The sequence below is a fragment of the Scyliorhinus torazame genome, chromosome 29, assembly GCF_047496885.1.
Source record: "Scyliorhinus torazame isolate Kashiwa2021f chromosome 29, sScyTor2.1, whole genome shotgun sequence".
Classification (NCBI taxonomy): Eukaryota; Metazoa; Chordata; class Chondrichthyes; order Carcharhiniformes; family Scyliorhinidae; genus Scyliorhinus; species Scyliorhinus torazame.
In genome coordinates this window covers 5,545,161-5,564,912 of record NC_092735.1, presented here as the reverse complement: position 1 = coordinate 5,564,912, position 19,752 = coordinate 5,545,161, and the positions used below count along the sequence as shown (strand labels likewise).

The window sequence follows — 19,752 nt, the reverse complement described above, 5'->3', positions numbered from 1 at the left end:
TGGCGAGGACGCGGAATTTGGCTCCCGAGAAAACCAGAGTTACCGTGAAGGCATTGAGGAATCCCAGCAAATGAATTTTAAAAGAATAAAGGTGAGCAACAGCATTGAACTAGAATACTTGCTTTAATATAACGTCTCTAAGCGCTGTGCTGTACAGCCAGTGAAGTACTTTCCAAAGCGCAGTGACTGTTGCAATGCAGGAAGCACGCCAGCTTGTTTGTGCACAGCAAGATCCCACAAACAGCACTGCGATGTGAGCAGTTCGTTCACCTGTTGTTTCGCGATAGGCGATCGAGGGGTAAATGTTGTCCAGGACACCTGGGGAGAACTCCCCTGATCCTCTTCGCAATGCTGCCATCCACGCGAGCGGACAGACGGAGCCTTGGTTTAATGTCCCAACCCCCCCCTCCCCCTCCTCACCACAGAGCAGAAAGCTCAACCTTGACCTCTGTTACGTTAAGAGTAGAAGTTTTTTAATATGTTAAAGGCGAGGGAGTGGTGAAGAGGAATGTGAGTGGACAATAGGTTTGTTAAATGAGTACGTTGGATCTTGAAGTGAAAAAAATGAAATGAAAATCGCTTATTGTCACGAGTAGGCTTCAAATGAAGTTACTGTGAAAAGCCCCTAGTCGCCACATTCCGGCGCCTGTTCGGGGAGGCTGTTACGGGAATCTTGACCATTCCTGAAAAGGGAGACATGTCATCAAAGCTTTCCATCGTGCACGCATCAGGACAAACACAAGAATGCCAAATTTCAAACAATCGCGACCTGTGCGATGTCCGGCCGCATGCGCTCCAGGATCTGTGGGCCGAGAAGCAGCCTTCTCAGTCACAGGACGTCCCCCACTGCAGAGAGTCACGACCCTGCGGGGCCTCTCACCCTCTGGTTGAGGGGCAGCCGATGACCACGCGTGTCCCAGAACCCAACCCAGGAAACGGAATGTCCCCTCGTGACTACATGACTGTTTCTGGGATCATGCTGTGTACAAAACCGGCGGTTGCATTTCCTACATTACACCAGCGGCTACACCTCTGACGTCCTTCGCCTACTGTAAAGCACTTTGGGACATCCTGCTGCCGTGAAAGGCATTGTATAAATCCCAGTCCGACCCTGAGAGATCAGTAAATTGCCCAGAACGTCTCGTGGGGAACGGGTCCGTGTATTTGGGAACCAGACCAAACCCATCCATTCTCTCTTGCGCTGCCTCAGTGCGATGTGTCGCGAAGCGATGAGGCCGTCGACAGCTCGGAGCCCAAAATCATTACTGTTGTGTAATAAAAGCAAAATATTGCGTATTCTGGAAATCTGAAATAAATACAGAAAATTTCGGAAAAGCTCAGCAGGTCTGGCAGCGTCTGTGGAGAGAGCAACAGAGTTAACGTTTCGAGTCCAATATGTCCGGTCCTGGGGGGAGTCTTGCCGGGATCTTGCCGCGGATGTTGTCAGGCTCTGCTTGAACATGACTCTTGTCTTTGTCATAATATACACCGCAGACACACACACTGATGGACACACAGCGGGACCAATCAACACACACAACACCGCAGCCAATCACCAGTTAGAGCACACGCACTATAAAGACAGAGGGCATCAGTTTTCCCGCTCATTCGGGATGCAGCCTCTCAGAAGGACAGAGCTTACAGCTTACAGCACAGATCTTCACTATGTGCTGAGTGCATAGACTGGTTAGGATAGGCATAGGTCTTTAGTTTAATCTAACCGTGTTAACCCACAGTGAAAGTATGTTCAACAGTTTCTAACTTAATAAAATAGCGTTGTACTATTTTAAGTGTTGGTGGCCTGTATGTGTTCCACGGATCCAGAGCACCCAACACATCAGTCTTGTTAACCAATGTCAATCGGAGCCAAACCCTTTTGACCAAATCTTCCTAATTTTCTTTTTCTCCAGCATTGAGGGGGAGTATGTGCCGGTGGAAGGCGATGAAGTCACATACAAGGTCTGCGCCGTCCCGCCTAAGAATCTGAAGTACCAAGCAGTCGAGGTGGTCATCACCCACCTGGCCCCAGGCACCAAACACGAGACCTGGTCTGGCCAGATTATCAACTCGTGAGGGAGGCCGGGCCTGAGGGGTTGGGCCTAGTGCCCGACATGTGGGCCCCGTTGACAGGGCCTCATAAAGGCAGCAGAAGAATAATTGTGAGGAAGAATATGTGATTTGTGATATTGTTATAGACCTTTAAGGTTAAGGATTTGGAAAAGAATTATACACAATACAAAACGGAGTTCCTGCAGGGTGGGGAATGGGGAACGATTGTCGCTGCCCTTTTTGTTATTTTCACTACAGTTTGGTTGTCTTCCTGGCTATGAAACATTCTTGCTTAATTTAAGCTTCTGGGGCCTGTTCATTCAGTTGAATTCATTTGAAGGTTAATCGGGTGGAGTCCATTTCTTTTACTTCCTCATGACAGAGAGGGGTCATCGTAAATTTAAGATGGATTTGTCACAGTCCAGCTACATAGGACAGGAGGAGATCATTCATCCCCTAGAGACTGTTCCGCTCCATTCACTAAGATCACTGCTCATTTGTATCTTCGCTCCATCTTACCTGTCTTGATTCCTCAATACTCTTGCTTGACAAAAATCTATCAATCCCAGTTACGACATTTTCAATTGGCCCTCAGTTTCGACAGCTTTCTGGGAGAGAGTTTTAGGTTTGTACGTATAAACATACTAACATACAAATTCAGAGCATGAGTCAGTCTTTTGGGCCTTCAAGACCACCCCTCTCTTTGATAATATCGGCGCTGATTTGATTCTGGTCCACTTTCCTGTCTACCCCCGAGACCCTTTGACCCTCTTGCCGAACAAGAATCGATCTGCTCCTGCCTCAAAATTATTCAATTGACCTTCGTCCTGCTGTTTGGGGGAAGAGAGTCCCTCAGAGAGAAGGGGATTACTCATGTCTCGCTCTTTAATTGGAGACCCATTATTCCTAAACTGTTCCCCTAGTTCCAGTCTCACACCCACCTCTCAACATCCACACTGTCAAATCCCCTCAGAATCTGATATGTTTTGGGCAGCACGGTGGCACAGTGGCTAGCACTACTGCCTCATGGCGCCGAGGTCCTGGGTTCGATCCCGGCTCTGGGTCACTGTCCGTGTGGAGTTTGCACATTCTCCCCGTGTCTGCGTGGGTTCCACCCCCACAACCCAAAGATGTGCAGGTTAGGTGGATTGGCCACACTAAATTACCCCTTAATTGGAAAAAATGAATTGGGTACTCTAAATTTAAAAAAAAAAATCTGATATGTTTCAATACGGTCGCCTTCAATAATATTTGTGTGCCGAGGATCCGGGTTCGATTCCGCCCTCGGGTGACTGTCTGTGCGGAGTTTGCACGTTCTCCCCGTGTCTGTGTAGGTTTCCTCCGGGTGCTCCGGTCTCTCCCTCCCCCCCCCCCCAAGTCCAAAGATTTGCAGGTTAGGTGGATTGGCCATGTTAAATTGTCCCTTAGTGTCCGTGGATATAGAACACAGAACTGTACAGCACAGTACAGGCCCTTCGGCCCACGATGTTAAGAACAAAGAAGAAGAACAAAGAAACAAAGGGCACAGTAGAGGCCCTTCGGCCCTCCAAGCCTGCGCCGATCCAGATCCTCGATCTAAAACTGTTGCCTATTTTCGAAGGATCTGTATCCCTCTGCTCCCTGCCCATTCATGTATCTGTCTAGATGCATCTTAAATGATGCTATCGTGCCCGCCTCTACCACCTCCGCTGGCAAAGCGTTCCAGGCACCCACCACCCTCTGAGTAAAGAACTTTCCACGCATATCTCCCTTAAACCTTTCCCCTCTCACCTTGAACTCGTGACCCCTAGTAATTGAGTCAATTGTGTGCCAAACTAGTCTGAAACTAAGATCAAATCAACCGACTCCCAGTCATTCTAGTGCACTCCATGTGCCTGTCCAATAACCGCTTCCTAAAGTGTCCGACTCCACTACCGTAGCTGGGAGTGCGTTCCACGCCCCAACCACTCTCTGAGTAAAGAACCTCTGACATCCCTCCTTTATCTTCCACCATGAACCTTATAGTTATGCCCCCTTGTAATAGCTACATCCACCCGAGGAAAAAGTCTCTGAACGTCAGCTCTATCTATCCCCCTCATCATCTTATACACCTCAATTAAGTCACCTCTCATCGTCCTTCACTCCAATGAGAAAAGCCCTAGCTCCCTCAACCGTTCCTCATAAGACCTATCCTGCAAACCAGGCAGCATCCTGGTAAATCTCCTTTGCATCCTTTCCAATGCTTCCACATCCTTCCTATAACGAGGTGACCAGAACTGCACACAATACTCCAAATGTGGTCTAACCAGGGTCATGTACAGTTGCAGCATAACCTCATGGCTCTTAAACTCAATCCCCCGTTAATAAACGCTAACACACTATAGGCTTTCTTCACGGCTCTATCCACTTGGGTGGCAACTTTCAGAGATATATGGACATGAACTCCGAGATCTCTCTGTTCCTCCACATTCCTCAGAACCCTGCCGTTAACCCTGTAATCCGCATTCAAATTTGTCCGACCAAAATGAATCACCTCGCACTTATCAGGGTTAAACTCCATCTGCCATTTTTCGGCCCAGCTCTGCATCCTATCAATGTCTCTTTGCAGCCTACAACAGCCCTCCACCTCATCCACAACTGCACCAATCTTGGTGTCATCAGCAAATTTACTGACCCACCCTTCAGCCCCCTCCTCCAAGTCATTGATAAAAATCACAAATAGCAGAGGACCCAGCACTGATCCCTGTGGTACACCGCTGGTGACTGGGCTCCAGGATGAAAATTTGCCATCTACCACCACCCTCTCTTCTATGTGATAGCCAGTTACTGATCCAATCGGCCAAATTTCCCTCTATGCCATGCATCCTTAGCACTGTGGCTTCACAGCGCCAGGGTCCCAAGTTCGATTCCCCGCTGGGTCACTGTCTGTGTGGAGTCTGCACGTTCCCCCCGTGTCTGCGTGGGTTTCCTCCGGGTTCTCGGGTTTCCCCCCACAGTCCAGTCCAAAGACGTGCAGGTTAGGTGGATTGGCCATGCTAAATTGCCCTTAGTGTCCAAAATGTTAGGAAGGGTTATTGGGTTACGGGGATAGGGTGGAGGTGAGGGCTTAAGTGGGTCGGCGCAGATTCGATGGGCTGAATGGCCTCCTTCTGCACTGTATGTTCTCTGTTCCTTACTTTCTGCATGAGCCGACCATGGGGCACCTTATCAAACGCCTTACATGGGGCTGGTTTAGCACACTGGGCTAAACAGCCGGCTTGTAATGCAGAACAATGCCAGCAGTGCGGGTGCAATTCCCGTACCAGCCTCCCCGAACAGGCGCCGGAATGTGGCGACTAGGGGCTTTTCACAGTAACTTCATTGAAGCCTACTTGTGACAATAAGCTATTATTATTAATATTATTATTATTATTACTAAAATCCTTGTATACGACATCAACTGTTCTACCTACATCTCTGTACTTAGTTACCTCCTCAAAGAATACAATCAAACTTGTGAGGCAAGACTTCCCCTCACAAATCTGTGCTGACTATCCTGGATTAAGCTGCATCTTTCCAAATGTTCATAAATCCTATCCCTCAGGACCCTTTCCAATAATTTACCGAAGTGAGACTAACCGGCCTATAATTCCCAGGGTCATTCCTATTCCCTTTCTTGAACAAGGGGACAACATTCGCCTCTCTCCAGCCTTCTGGCACTATTCCTGTAGACAGTGAGGACATAAAGATCAAAGCCATAGGCTCTGCAATCTCATCCCTCGCCTCCCAAAGAATCCTAGGATATATCCCATCAGGCCCAGGGGACCTATCTATCCTCAGGCTTCTCAAAATGTCTAACACACACATCTTCCTTCCGAATATCTACCTCCTCCAGCCTACCAGCCTGTATCGCACTATCCTCCTCAACAACATGGCCCTCTCCTTTGTGAACACTGAAGAAAAGTATTCATTTAGGGCCTCTCCTATATCTTCAGACTCCATGCACACGTTCCCACTACTGTCCTTGACCGGCCCTAACTTCACTATGGTCATTCTTTTATTCCTCACATAAGTATAAAAAGCCTTGGGGTTTTCCTTGATTCTACCCGCCAAGGACTTCTCATGCCCTCTCCTAGATCTCCAAAGCCCTTTCTTGAGCTCCTTTCTAACTATCTTGTATCCCTCAAGTGCCCAAACTGAACCTTGTTTTCCCATCCTTACATAAGCACTCTTCTTCCTCTTGACAAGACATTCAACCTCTTTTGTAAACCATGGTTCCCTCACTCGACCATTTCCTCCCTGCCTGACAGGGACATACATATCAAGGACACGCAGTATTTGCTCCTTGAACAAGCTCCACATCTTAATTGTGCCTATCCCGGACAGTTCCTGTTTCCATCTTGTGCTCCCCAATTCTTGCCTAAATGCATCGTAATTACCCTTCCCCCAGTTATAAACCTTGCCCTGCCGTATGTTCCTACCCCTCTCCATTGCTATAGTGAAAGTCACCCAATTGTGGTCACTATCTCCAAAGTGCTCTCCCACAACCAAATCTAACACTTGGCCCGGTTCATTCCCCAGTACCAAATCCAATGTGGCCCCCCCTCTTGTCGGTCTATCCACACATTGTGTGAGGAAACCCTCCTGTACCCTCCTGGATAAAAACAGCCCCATCCAATCTATTCGAATTATAGTGGTTCCAATCAATATTTGGAAAGTTAAAGTCAACCATGACAACTATCCTGTGACTACCGCACCTATCCAAAATCTGCATTGCAATCTTTTCCTCCACTGTTACTGTTTGGGGGCCTATAGAAAACTCCTAACAAAGTGACCGCTCCTTTCCTATTTCTAACTTCAGCCCACACTACCTCAGTAGACAGATAGAAGATAGATAGAACATTACCGCGCAGTACAGGCCCTTCAGCCCTCGATGTTGCGCCGACCTGTGAAACCACTCTAAAGCCCATCTACACTATTCCCTTATCGTCCAGATCCTCCTCAAACTGCCTTTCTGCAGCTGTTAAACTATCCTTGATTAACAATGCTACTCCTCCACCTCTTTTACCACCTTCCCGAATCTTACTGAAACATTTAAACCCCGGAACCTCCAACAACCATTCCTGCCCCTGTTCTATCCACATCTCCGTAATGGCCACAACATCGTAGTCCCAGGTACCAATCCATGCTTCAAGCTCACCAACTTTATTCTTGATGCTCCACGATGTATGGGTTAGGTGGATTGGCTCTGCTAAATTGTCCCTTAGTGTCCAGAGATGTGCGGGTTATGTGGATTGGGAATGATCAGTGCGTAGGGTTACGGGGATAGGGTGGGGGGGAGTCAGCCTAGGTGGGGTCTTTTTTCTGAAGGTTGGTGCAGACTCGATGGGCCAAATGGCCTCCTTCTACATTGTAGACATCCTATGGATTCTCCTAGGAAGTGCTTTCTGGCTGAATGGTCTGGCTCTAAATTCAAGCTTCCACCTCCTTACTTTGGACTCCCAATAACATACCAAATCGCTTATCGCTATCTACCCTATCAAATCCTCTAATCATCTTTAAAACACTTTGATTAGACCACCCCTTAATATACACCACATGTCCAGTCTAGGAGATTTGTGTAAACATACAGGCCAATGGAAAATACTTGATCTCCTGCCACCACTTCCAGGGGCTTTGAGGCCCCATTTTGTGTGAGTCTTGGTGGCGGGTTTAGCCGTCTGTGTGCCTGCCTGATGGAGAAGCTGCTGGATGGAACTGAAAGCAAGGACCAGAGGCGGAAATCTGAAGAAAAACCTCACAAAACTACTAACTCAACCATAGAGTGTTTTTTGTAAGACAGCTGGGTTCATTAGGGCAGATGGCGGTTACAGTGGTAACGGCACTTCGGGACATGGGTTCAAACTATGGCAGCCCCCAAAATTTGGACTTTACACAGCAGTCAGGTTGTTCAGTTTTGGTTAGTCAAGGCACATGCCCAGCGAGATCCTAAGGCTTGAGGCCTAGCATTCATTTATCAGATTGTTGTTTTAATTATCAGGGTTGGTATTGTTTGTGCGAATGTGATGGGAAGACCCACAGAAGGTGGCAGGACAGGTTGATAGGGCAGTTAAAGTGGCTATCGGGACACGTGCCTTTATCAGTCGTGGCATAGATTGTAAAAGGAGGCAGGTCATGTTGGGACTGTACAGGAGTTTTGTTAAGCCACAGCTGGAGCACTGTGTGCAGTTCTGGTCATCACACTAGAGGAAGTATGCGATTGCACGAGAGCGGGTGCAGAGGGGATTCATCAGGATGTTGCCTAGAATGGGGCATTTTATCTGTGAAGAGAGATTGAACAGGCTAGGACTTTTCTCTTTGGAGCGTAGGAGACTGAGGGGTGATCTTATCGAGGTGCATAAGATCACGAGAGGCGTGGATAGGGTGAATGCACTCAAGTCTTTTTCCCAGGCTTGGGGAATCGAGAACTAGAGGGCATAGATTTACGTTAAGAGGGGCATGAGGCGCAGTGGTTGGCACTGGGACTGCGGCGCTGAGGACCCGGGTTCGAATCCCGGCCCTGGGTCACTGTCCGTGTGGAGTTTGCACATTCTCCCCGTGTCTGCGTGGGTTTCACCCCCACAACCCAAAGATGTGCAGGGTAGGTGGATTGGCCACGCTAAATTGCCCCTTAATTGGGGGGGGGGGGGGGGAAATTGGGTACTCTAAATTTATTTAAATAAAAGAGGGGAAAGGATTAATGGGAACCTGAGGAACAACTTTTTAACACAGAGGGTGGTACGTTTGTGGAATGAGCTATCGGAGGAAGTGGTTGAGACAGGGACATTGACAACATTTAAAGGGCATTTGGACAGATACATGGATGGGAAAGGTTTAGAGGGATATGGGCCACATGAGGTTAGCTTGGATGGGCTGTTGGGTTGGCACGCACCAGTTTGGGCTGAAGGGCCCAACTCCATGCCGTAATTCTATATTCTATGATTCTATAAGAGAGGCTCAGGTTGTTTTCCCTGGAGCAGAGAAGGCTGAGGGGGGACTTGATCGAGGTGTACAAGACTATGAGGGGCGTGGACACGGTGGATAGGGAGCAGCTGTTACCCTGAGTTGAAGGGGCATCACGGTAGCATGGTGGTTAGCACAATTGCTTCACGGCTCCAGGGTCCCAGGTTCGATTCCCCGCTGGGTCACTGGCTGTGCAGAGTCCGCACATCCTCCCCGTGTGTGCGTGGGTTTCCTCCGGGTGCTCCGGTTTCCTCCCACAGTCCAGGGATGTGCAGGTTGGGTGGATTGGCCATGATAAATTGCCCTTAGTGTCCAAAATTGCCCTTAGTGCTGGGTGGGGTTGCTGGGTTATGGGGATAGGGTGGAGGTGTGGACCTTGGGTAGGGTGCTCTTTCCAAGAGCCGGCGCAGGCTCGATGGGCCGAATGGCCTCCTTCTGCACTGTAAATTCTATGTAATGAGGGGGTACATTTTTAAGGTCAAAGGCAGGAGGTTCAGAGGGGATTTGAGGAAAAGAATTTTCCCCAGAGTGTGTCGGGAATCTGGAACGTTCTGCCTGGGAGGGGAGCTGAGGCAGGAAACCTCACAACCATTAAAAATTACCTGGATGAGAGCTTGAAATGTCAGAACATTCAAGGTTATGGGCCAAGTGCTGGGAAGTGGGATTAGTGTCGAGTAGTTTTTTTCTGTCGGTGCAGACTTGATGGGCCGAAGGGTCTCTTGTGGACTGTATGATTCTCATACCGTATTTAGGTGTGTCTATTCTTATCGATGAACTCACATTGTTGTGAAGGGCGTTAACCGCACTGTTCCCACAAGCTAGATTTGACTCATTAAAATATATTTTGTTGTGAGTTTACTCAACGTAACATTTAATCTAATATTCCTGCATTAATTCAATATTTTATCTTTATTCCTTTCCAGGATTTCTTTCCAATAGGGGAGGAAATCTGCCGTCCTTACCCTGCCTGGCCTACATCTGTGACTCCATACCCACAGCAATGTGGTCGACTCTTAACTGCTGCCCTGAAATGGCCCAGCAAACCGCTCAGTTCAAGGGAATTTCGGGATCAGCAACAGATAACGGAGAAAGAATCTTTTGCTGATCCCTGGTCGTTCTTCGGTATTCCCCACGTGGGTAATAAACCCTCCATTATGAAGTCTCTGCGGTCAAACAGTCGGCCCCTTGTTCAGTGGGGCCCATCTGTAACCTGGCACCTCCGACTGGCTCAAGGAGACCTGTAGTGGATGTTGTCTACATGGACTTCAGTAAGGCCTTTGACAAGGTTCCTCATAGCAGACTGGTACAGAAGGTGAAATCTCACGGGATCAGAGGTGAGCTGGCAAGATGGATACAGAACTGGTTAGGTCACAGAAGGCAGAGGGTAGCAGTGGGCAGCACGGTAGCATTGTGGATAGCACAATTGCTTCACAGCTCCAGGGTCCCAGGTTCGATTCCAGCTTGGGCCACTGTCTGTGCGGAGTCTGCACGTCCTCCCCGTGTGTGCGTGGGTTTCCTCCGGGTGCTCCGGTTTCCTCCCACAGTCCAAAGATGTGCGGGTTAAGTGGATTGGCCATGATAAATTGCCCTTAGTGTTGTATGGGGTTACTGGGTTATGGGGAATAGAGTGGAGGTGTTGACCTTGGGTAGGGTGCTCTTTCCAAGAGCCGGTGCAGACTCGATGGGCTGAATGGCCTCCTTCTGCACTGTAAATTCTATGTAAAATTCTATGAAGGGAGCGTTTCTGAATGAAGGGCTGTGACTAGTGGTGTTCCGCAGGGATCAGTGCTGGGACCTTTGCTGTTTGTAATATATATAAATGATTTGGAGGAAAATGTAACTGGTCTGATGAGTAAGTTTTCGGCCAACACCAAGGTTGGTGGAATTGCAGATAGCGATGAGGACTGTCAGAGGATCGAGCAGGATTTAGATTGTTTGGAGACTTGGGCGGAGAGATGGCAGATGGAGTTTAATCCGGACAAATGTGAGGTCATGCATTTTGAAATGTCTAATACAGATGGGAAATATACAGTAAATACCCTTAAGAGTATGGGCAGGCAGATGAATCTGGTTGTACAGGTACACAGGTCACTGAAAGGGGCAACACAGGTGGAGAAGGTAGTCAAGAAGGCATACGGCATGCTTGCCTTCATTGGCCGGGGCATTGAGTATAAAAATTGGCAAGTCATGTTGCAGCTGTATAGAACCTTAGTTAGGCCACACTTGGAGTATAGTGTTCAATTCTGGTCGCCACACTACCAGAAGGATGTGGAGGCTTTAGAGAGGGTGCAGAAAAGATTTACCAGAATGTTGCCTGGTATGGAGGGCATTAGCTATGAGGAGAGGTTGAATAAACTCGGTTTGTTCTCACTGGTACGACAGAGTGGATAGTCAGAAGCTTTTTCCCAGGGTGGAAGAGTCAGTTACTAGGGGGCACAGGTTTAAGGTGTGAGCGGTAAACTTTAGAGGAGATGCACAAGGGAAGTGTTTTACACAGAGGATAGTGGGTGCCTGGAACTCACTGCCGGAGGAGGTGGTGGAAGCAGGGACGATAGTGACGTTTAAGGGACATCTTGACAAATCTATGAATAGGATGGGAATAGAGGGATACAGAACCCGGAAGTGGAGAAAGTTTTAGTTTAGACGGACAGCATTGGAGGGCCGAAGGGCCTGTTCCTGTGCTGTACTTTTCTTTGTATCTTATTCATGATGGGGACAGTGTAGAGGGAGCATTACTCTGTATCTAACCCCATGCTGTACCTGTCCTGGGAGTGTTTGATGGGGACAGTGTAGAGGGAGCATTACTCTGTATCTAACCCCGTGCTGTACCTGTCCTGGGAGTGTTTGATGGGGACAGTGTAGAGGGAGCTTTACTCTGTATCTAACCCCGTGCTGTACCTGTCCTGGGAGTGTTTGATGGGGACAGTGTAGAGGGAGCTTTACTCTGTATCTAACCCCGTGCGATACCTGTCCTGGGAGTGTTTGATGGGGACAGTGCAGAGGGAGCTTTACTCAGTACCCCATAAGCTTAGGACATGCCCAAAACATGTGAACATGGTTCGCTGGTCCTCCCGCGCATCTAGCGCACTTGTCCTCTACCCCAAAGAATTTGCTCATCCTAGCTACCGTCATGTGGGCCCGGTGAATGACCTTAAATTGAATCAGGCAGAGTCTGGCACATGTTGCAATTGAGTTTACCCTACTCACAGCTTCCGCCCACAGCCCGTCCTCCATCTCCCCACCAAGCTCCTCCTCCCATTTGAGTTTCACTTCCTCCGTCTGGGACTCTTCCCCCTTCATGAGCACCTTATAGATATCCGAGACTCTACCCTCTCCTCCTTCTCCTCTAGAGACTATTCTGTCCTGGATCCCTATTGGCGGGAGGCGTGGGAAGGATGGGACCTGTCTGCGTACAAAGTCCCGCATCTGTAAGTACCTAAAGTCATTTCTCCTTACCAGCCCAGATTTCTCCTCCAAGCCCCTCAAACTCGCAAAGCTCCCCTCCAGGAACATATCGCCCACCCTCCCCACCCCCGCCCGCCGCCATGTTGGAAACCCTCCATCCATGTTCCCGGGGGCGAGCGATGGTTATCACATATTGGAGCGCAAACAGACACCCCCCCCCCCCCACCCCCACCCCCACATGCCTCCTCCACTGGCCCCATATCCGCAGGGCCGCCCCCACTACCGGGCTGGTGGAGTACCTGGCCGGCTACAGCGGTAGGGGAGCCGTGACCAGGGCTGCCAAACTGGTGCCCCTGCACAAAGCCACCTCCACTCGCTCCCAGATAGACCCCGTACCCACCATCCACTTCCTTATCGTGGCTATGTTAGCCGCCCAGTAATAGTTGATCAGACTCGGCAATGCCAGTCCCCCCTCGCTGCGGCTCCTTTCAAGCGTCGCCTTCTTCACCCGCGGGGATTTCCCGCCCAGACAAAGCTCATGATGATTTTGCCAGTCCTCTTGAAGAAGGACCGTGGGATAAAGATCGGGAGGCACTGGAAGATGAACAGAAATCTAGGGAGGATTGTCATCTTTACAGTCTGCACCCTCCCCGCCAGTGACAGCGGGAGTGCATCCCATCTCCGAAACTCCCTCTTCATTTGTTCCACCACCCTAGTCAAATTTAACTTATGCAACCTGCCCCAGTCTCGTGCCACCTGTATCCCCAAGTACCCCAAGTGGGCAGCACGGTAGCATTGTGGATAGCACAAATGCTTCACAGCTCCAGGGTCCCAGGTTCGATTCCGGCTTGGGTCATTGTCTGTGCGGAGTCTGCACATCCTCCCCGTGTGTGCGTGGGTTTCCTCCGGGTGCTCCGGTTTCCTCCCACAGTCCAAAGATGTGCAGGTTAGGTGGATTGGCCATGCTAAATTGCCCGTAGTGTCCAAAATTGCCCTTAGTGTAGGGTGGGGTTACTGGGTTATAACGATCAGGTGGAGGTGTGGACCTTGGGTAGGGTGCTCTTTCCAAGAGCCGGTGCGGACTCGCTGGCCCGAATGGCCTCCTTCTGCACTGTAAATTTTCTATGAAATACCGGAAACTTTCCTCCACCAGCCTAAATGGCAGCTCCTTCAGTCTATTCTCCTGGCCCCTTGCCTGCACCACAAACATCTCACTCTTGGCCATATTCAATTTGTACTCTGAAAACCGGCCAAACTTCCTCAATGTTTCCAGTATATTTTCCATCCCGGCCAGTGGGTCCGACACGTACAGGAGCAGGTTGTCCGCATAGAGAGAGACCCTGTGCCCCCCCCCCCTCCCGCCCTAGTCATTACCATCCACCCCTTTGCAGCTCTCAATGCCATCGCCAACGGCTCTATGGCCAGCACGAACAGCAACAGGGAGAGTGGGCACCCCTGCCTGGTCCCGTGGTGTAGTCTGAAATAATCTGACATTATCCTGTTCATCCTAACGCTAGCTTTTGGGGCCTGGTACAATAGTCTGACCCAATTAACCAGTCCCTCCCCGAACCCAAACCGTCCAAGCACCTCCCACAAATAGCCCCACACTTACCCGGTCGAAGGCCTTCTCAGCGTCCATTGCCACCACTACCTCCACCTCCACCTCCTTGCCCGTCGGGGGCATCATGATCACATTAAGCAATCTTCTCAAGTTAGCTGTCAGCTGCCTGCCTCTCACAAACCCTGTCTGATCGTCCCCAATCACCTCCGGTACGCAGTCCTCAATTCTAATCGCCAGGACCTTGGCATCCACATTGATCAGGGAGATTGGCCTGTATGACCCGCAGGATTCCGGGTCCTTGTCCCGCTTCAGTATCAGCGAGATAGTGGCTTGCGACATTGTCGGTGGCAGGGTCCCTCTGTCCCTTGCCTCATTAAAAACCCTTGTCAGGACCGGTCCCACTATCTCCGATAACCTCTTGTAAAACTCTACTGGGTATCCATCCAGCCCCGGGGCTTTCCCCGACTGCAAGGCCTTTAGGCCCCCCAATACCTCCTCCGCTCTAATCGGGGCCCCAGCCCGTCCACTAGACCCCTGCCTACTTTTGGGAAGGTTAATCCATCCAGGAACCTTTTCATCTCCTCCGGCTCTTCCGGGGGTTCTGAAGTGCACAGCTTACTATAGAAGTCCCGAAATACCTTACACAGTCGTGTTGGGTCCTCCACTCTGCTCCCCTCCCCATCAACCACTCTACTTATTTCCCTGGCCGCCTCCCTCTTCCTGAGTTGCTGCGCTAGCAATCTGCTGGCCTTCTCCCCATGCTCATACACCACTCCCCATGCCTTCCTAAGTTGTTCCACGGCCCTACTCGTGGATAGCACCCCCAGTTCCGCCTGCAGTCTCCGTCTCTCCCTGAGTAGGTCCTCCCCCGGGGACCCCGCATGCTCCTCGTCTGTCCGGTGAATTTCCCTAACCAATCTGTCCATTTCTGCTCTGTCCGCCCTATCCCTGTGAGCCCCAATTGAGATCAGCTCCCCCCTCACTACTGCCTTCAGCGCCTCCCACAGGGTCGCTGCTGAAACCTCCCCCGTATCGTTCACCTGCAAGTAATTTTGCATACACTTCCGCAGTCTCTCACATATCCCCTCCTCCGACAACAGTCCTACGTCTAACCTCCAGCACCACTCTTCCCTCCAGCTTGCCCCTGACCATAAGGAATCTGCCCCGGACGTCTGCGACTATGCCCTCCACCTCAAATTGAACCCGCTTATTGATCATAATTGCTACCGCCCTGGACTTAGAATCCAAGTCCGAGTGGAAGACCTGGCTGATCCAGCCCTTCCTTAGCCCAGTCTGGTCAGACACTTTCAGATGTGTCTCCTGCAACATAATTACGTCCGCCTTTAGAGCCCGCAAATGCGCGAACACACGTGCCTTTTTAACTGGCCCATTTAGTCCCCTGACATTCAAGGTGATCCGCCTGGTTGGGGGCACAACCCCCCCCCCCCCCGCCGGTCAGCCATAACCTTTCTTGGGCCCGCCCCCGGCCCATGCGCCGTGCCAGTCCTGGCTCGCCTCTTGGCCGCCTCCACCCCCGACTTCCTTTCCATTACCTACTTCTGATCCCCCCACGTCAGCAAAATAACTATTTCAAGATTTAAAAAATCTAACTCCATCCAGCGCCTCGATCTAGGTTAGATCGAGAGTAAAGCTCCCTCTACTCTGTCCCCCTTTTTGTCCAAATAAAAAGAGGGAAAATCGACCGTGGATATCTAAGGAAATAAGGGAGAGTATCAAATTGAAGGAACAAGCATACAAAGTGGCAAAGATCAGTGGGAGACTAGAGGACTGGGAAATCTTTAGGGGGCAACAGAAAGCTACTAAAAAAGCTATTAAGAAGAGTAAGATAGATTATGAGAGTAAACTTGCTCAGAATATAAAAACAGATTGTAAAAGTTTCTACAAATACATAAAACAAAAAAGAGTGGCTAAGGTAAATATTGGTCCTTTAGAGGATGAGAAGGGAGATTTAATAATGGGTGATGAGGAAATGGCTGAGGAACTGAACAGGTTTTTTGGGTCGGTCTTCACAGTGGAAGACACAAATAACATGCCAGTGACTGATGGAAATGAGGCTATGACAGGTGAGGACCTTGAGAGGATTGTTATCACCAAGGAGGTAGTGATGGGCAAGCTAATGGGGCTAAAGGTAGACAAGTCTCCTGGACCTGATGAAATGCATCCCAGAGTGCGAAAAGAGATGGCTAGGGAAATTGCAAATGCACTAGTGATAATTTACCAAAATTCACTAGACTCTGGGGTGGTCCCGGCGGATTAGAAGTTAGCAAACGTGACACCACTGTTTAAAAAAGGAGGTAGGCAGAAAGAGGGTAATTATAGGCCAGTGAGCTTAACTTCGGTAGTAGGGAAGATGCTGGAATCTATCATCAAGGAAGAAATAGCGAGGCATCTGGATGGAAATTGTCCCATTGGGCAGACGCAGCATGGGTTCATAAAGGGCAGGTCGTGCCTAACTAATTTAGTGGAATGTTTTGAGGACATTAACAGTGCGGTAGATAACGGGGAGCCAATGGATGTGGTATATCTGGATTTCCAGAAAGCCTTTGACAAGGTGCCACACAAAAGGTTGCTGCATAAGATAAAGATGCATGGCATTAAGGGGAAAGTAGCAGCATGGATAGAGGATTGGTTAATTAATAGAAAGCAAAGAGTGGGGATTAATGGGTGTTTCTCTGGTTGGCAATCAGTAGCTAGTGGTGTCCCTCGGGGATCAGTGTTGGGCCCACAACTGTTCACAATTTACATAGATGATTTGGAGTTGGGGACCAAGGGCAATGTGTCCAAGTTTGCAGACGACACTAAGATAAGTGGTAAAGCAAAAAGTGCAGAGGATACTGGAAGTCTGCAGAGGGATTTGGATAGGCTAAGTGAATGGGCTAGGGTCTGGCAGATGGAATACAATGTTGACAAATGTGAGGTTATCCATTTTGGTAGGAATAACAGCAAAAGGAATTATTATTTAAATGATAAAATATTAAAACATGCTGCTGTGCAGAGAGACCTGGGTGTGCTAGTGCATGAGTCACAAAAAATTGGTTTACAGGTGCAACAGGTGATTAAGAAGGCAAATGGAATTTTGTCCTTCATTGCTAGAGGGATGGAGTTTAAGACTAGGGAGGTTCTGCTGCAATTGTATAAGGTGTTAATGAGGCCACACCTGGAGTATTGTGTTCAGTTTTGGTCTCCTTACTTGAGAAAGGATGTACTGGCACTGGAGGGTGTGCAGAGGAGATTCACTAGGTTAATCCCAGAGCTGATGGGGTTGTATTACGAGGAGAGGTTGAGTAGACTGGGACTGTACTAGTTGGAATTTAGAAGGATGAGGGGGATCTTATAGAAACATATAAGATTATGAAGGGAATAGATAGGATAGATGCGGGCAGGTTGTTTCCACTGGCGGGTGAAAGCAGAACTAGGGGGCATAGCCTCAAAATAAGGGGAAGTAGATTTAGGACTGAGTTTAGGAGGAACTTCTTCACCCAAAGGGTTGTGAATCTATGGAGTTCCTTGCCCAGTGAAGCAGTAGAGGCTCCTTCATTAAATGTTTTTAAGATAAAGATAGATAGTTTTTTGAAGAATAAAGGGATTCTTGGTGTTATGGTGTTCGGGCCGGAAAGTGGAGCTGAGTCCACAAAAGATCATCCATGATCTCATTGAATGGTGGAGCAGGCTCGAGGGGCCAGATGGCCTACTCCTGCTCCTAGTTCTTATGTTCTTATGTTATATGACTTAAAAACAAAACCTTTATCAGAAGCGCATCAGGTTAAAGTTACTATTGAAAACATTTATAATTCTGAAGTCACCAAATGATCAAGAGATAGTCTTTTGATGGCAGAGAGAACAGCAGTACACCTGCTCTGTCTGGCTTCAGCTCCAAAACTGAAAACAAAACTAAAACACACCCTGCAGCCTGCTCAAAAACGAAAGTAAAAAGCTGACAGACAGCCCAGCTCCACCCACTCTCTGACATCACTGCAGTAGTAAACACCCATTTCTTAAAGGTACTCTCACTACAGATATTTTAAAACACCCCCATTTATAAACACCCATTTCTTAAAGGTTACTCTCACATGACACTCCTAACTGACCTGTAAAATGGCCCCTCACCGAGTTCCTCACTGAGTTCCACAACCCAAAGATCCCCTATGTGGGTGTCGAATGAGGTTCAGACTTTGCCACTGGTCTCCATGGGAACGTGCCCAGGAATCAAGGCGTGGGCAGAGGACTGAGAGGAAGGTTCGCGCGTAGGGCAGCACAGGAAGAGAAAATCACCTTTTGAGTTCAGAGGAGGACTGGCCGTGGACGGTGGATGAATCCATTCACCAGCTTTGGGCCCAACCATTCCCATCCCCAGAGAGCTGTGCAATACTATCTCCCCCCCCCCCCCCCCCCCCCCCCACCTCCATTTCCACTTTCCGGATTGAGATGTATTATGTCAAATTGAGCAAATGTGCATTGTTAATATTCACTGTTACTTGGCAGCAATGGAGAGCGATAGTTACTGCCAAGGAATCTATCAATAAAATGCAATAATACCCATGGTGAGTTCTCAGTCCATTCATTCTGCATGAACCTCGACTCGATGAAGAGGATTCTGTTGGTCTGGCCAATTGGTCAAGCTGAGGTGACCCTTGACTGGCAGATTCCGGCGAAGCACCCCCCCTGTTGCCAAAATGGGTAAGTGCACCGCGTGGCCCGGTAATAAAAAGATTCAGAATGATCCAGTTTTCAATTCCTGAGTTGCCCAATTTAATCGCGAGAGCCACCGCAGCGAATAGGCCACAACCAATCACTGGTGTCGGTGGAGGTAGTCGGAACGCCATTGATTGTTAATCGCTCCCCGCTGCGGACAGTGTGTGTGTCAGTGTCAGCTGGAGCGTGGAGAGTTACACTCACACCCTCAGAGTCCCAACTCCGGACACCTGTGCACAAAATCCGGACTGACACTCCCAGAGCTGCACTATCAGAGGGTCAGTACTGAGGGAGTGCTGCACTGTCAGAGGGTCAGTACAGAGGGAGTGCCGCACTGTCAGAGGGTCAGTACTGAGGGAGTGCCACACTGTCAGAGGGTCAGTACTGAGGGAGTGCCGCACTGTCAGAGGGTCAGTACTGAGGGAGTGCCACACTGTCAGAGGGTCAGTACTGAGGGAGTGCCGCACTGTCAGAGGGTCAGTACAGAGGGAGTGCCGCACTGTCAGAGGGTCAGTACTGAGGGAGTGCCACACTGTCAGAGGGTCAGTACTGAGGGAGTGCCGCACTGTCAGAGGGTCAGTACTGAGGGAGTGCCGCACTGTCAGAGGGTCAGTACTGAGGGAGTGCCGCACTGTCAGAGGGTCAGTACTGAGGGAGTGCTGCACTGTCAGAGGGTCAGTATTGAGGGAGTGCCACACTGTCAGAGGGTCAGTACTGAGGGAGTGCTGCACTGTCAGAGGGTCAGTATTGAGGGAGTGCCACACTGTCAGAGGGTCAGTACTGAGGGAGTGCCGCACTGTCAGAGGGTCAGTACTGTGGGAGTGCCACACTGTCAGAGGGTCAGTACTGAGGGAGTGCCGCACTGTCAGAGGGTCAGTACTGAGGGAGTGCCGGACTGTCAGAGGGTCAGTACTGAGGGAGTGCTGCACTGTCAGAGGGTCAGTACTGAGGGAGTGCTGCACTGTCAGAGGGTCAGTACTGAGGGAGTGCCGCACTATCAGAGGGTCAGTACTGAGGGAGTGCCGCACTGTCAGAGGGTCAGTACAGTGGGAGTGCCGCACTGT

General features: G+C 49.6%; 1 protein-coding gene across 3 annotated transcripts in view; it reads left to right on the top strand.

Annotated features, from left to right (window-relative positions):
- csdc2b (cold shock domain containing C2, RNA binding b) overlaps nucleotides 1-9,867 on the top strand; it is a 132,786-nt gene extending 122,919 nt beyond the window's left edge. For all 3 annotated transcript variants that reach the window (XM_072491987.1, XM_072491986.1, XM_072491985.1), the window contains exon 4: nucleotides 1,911-9,867. In XM_072491987.1, coding sequence (XP_072348088.1) covers nucleotides 1,911-2,073 — 163 coding nt within the window. In that variant the 3' untranslated portion in view covers nucleotides 2,074-9,867. The remainder of the gene's footprint in view (nucleotides 1-1,910) is intronic.
- The last annotated feature ends 9,885 nt before the right edge of the window (nucleotides 9,868-19,752 follow it).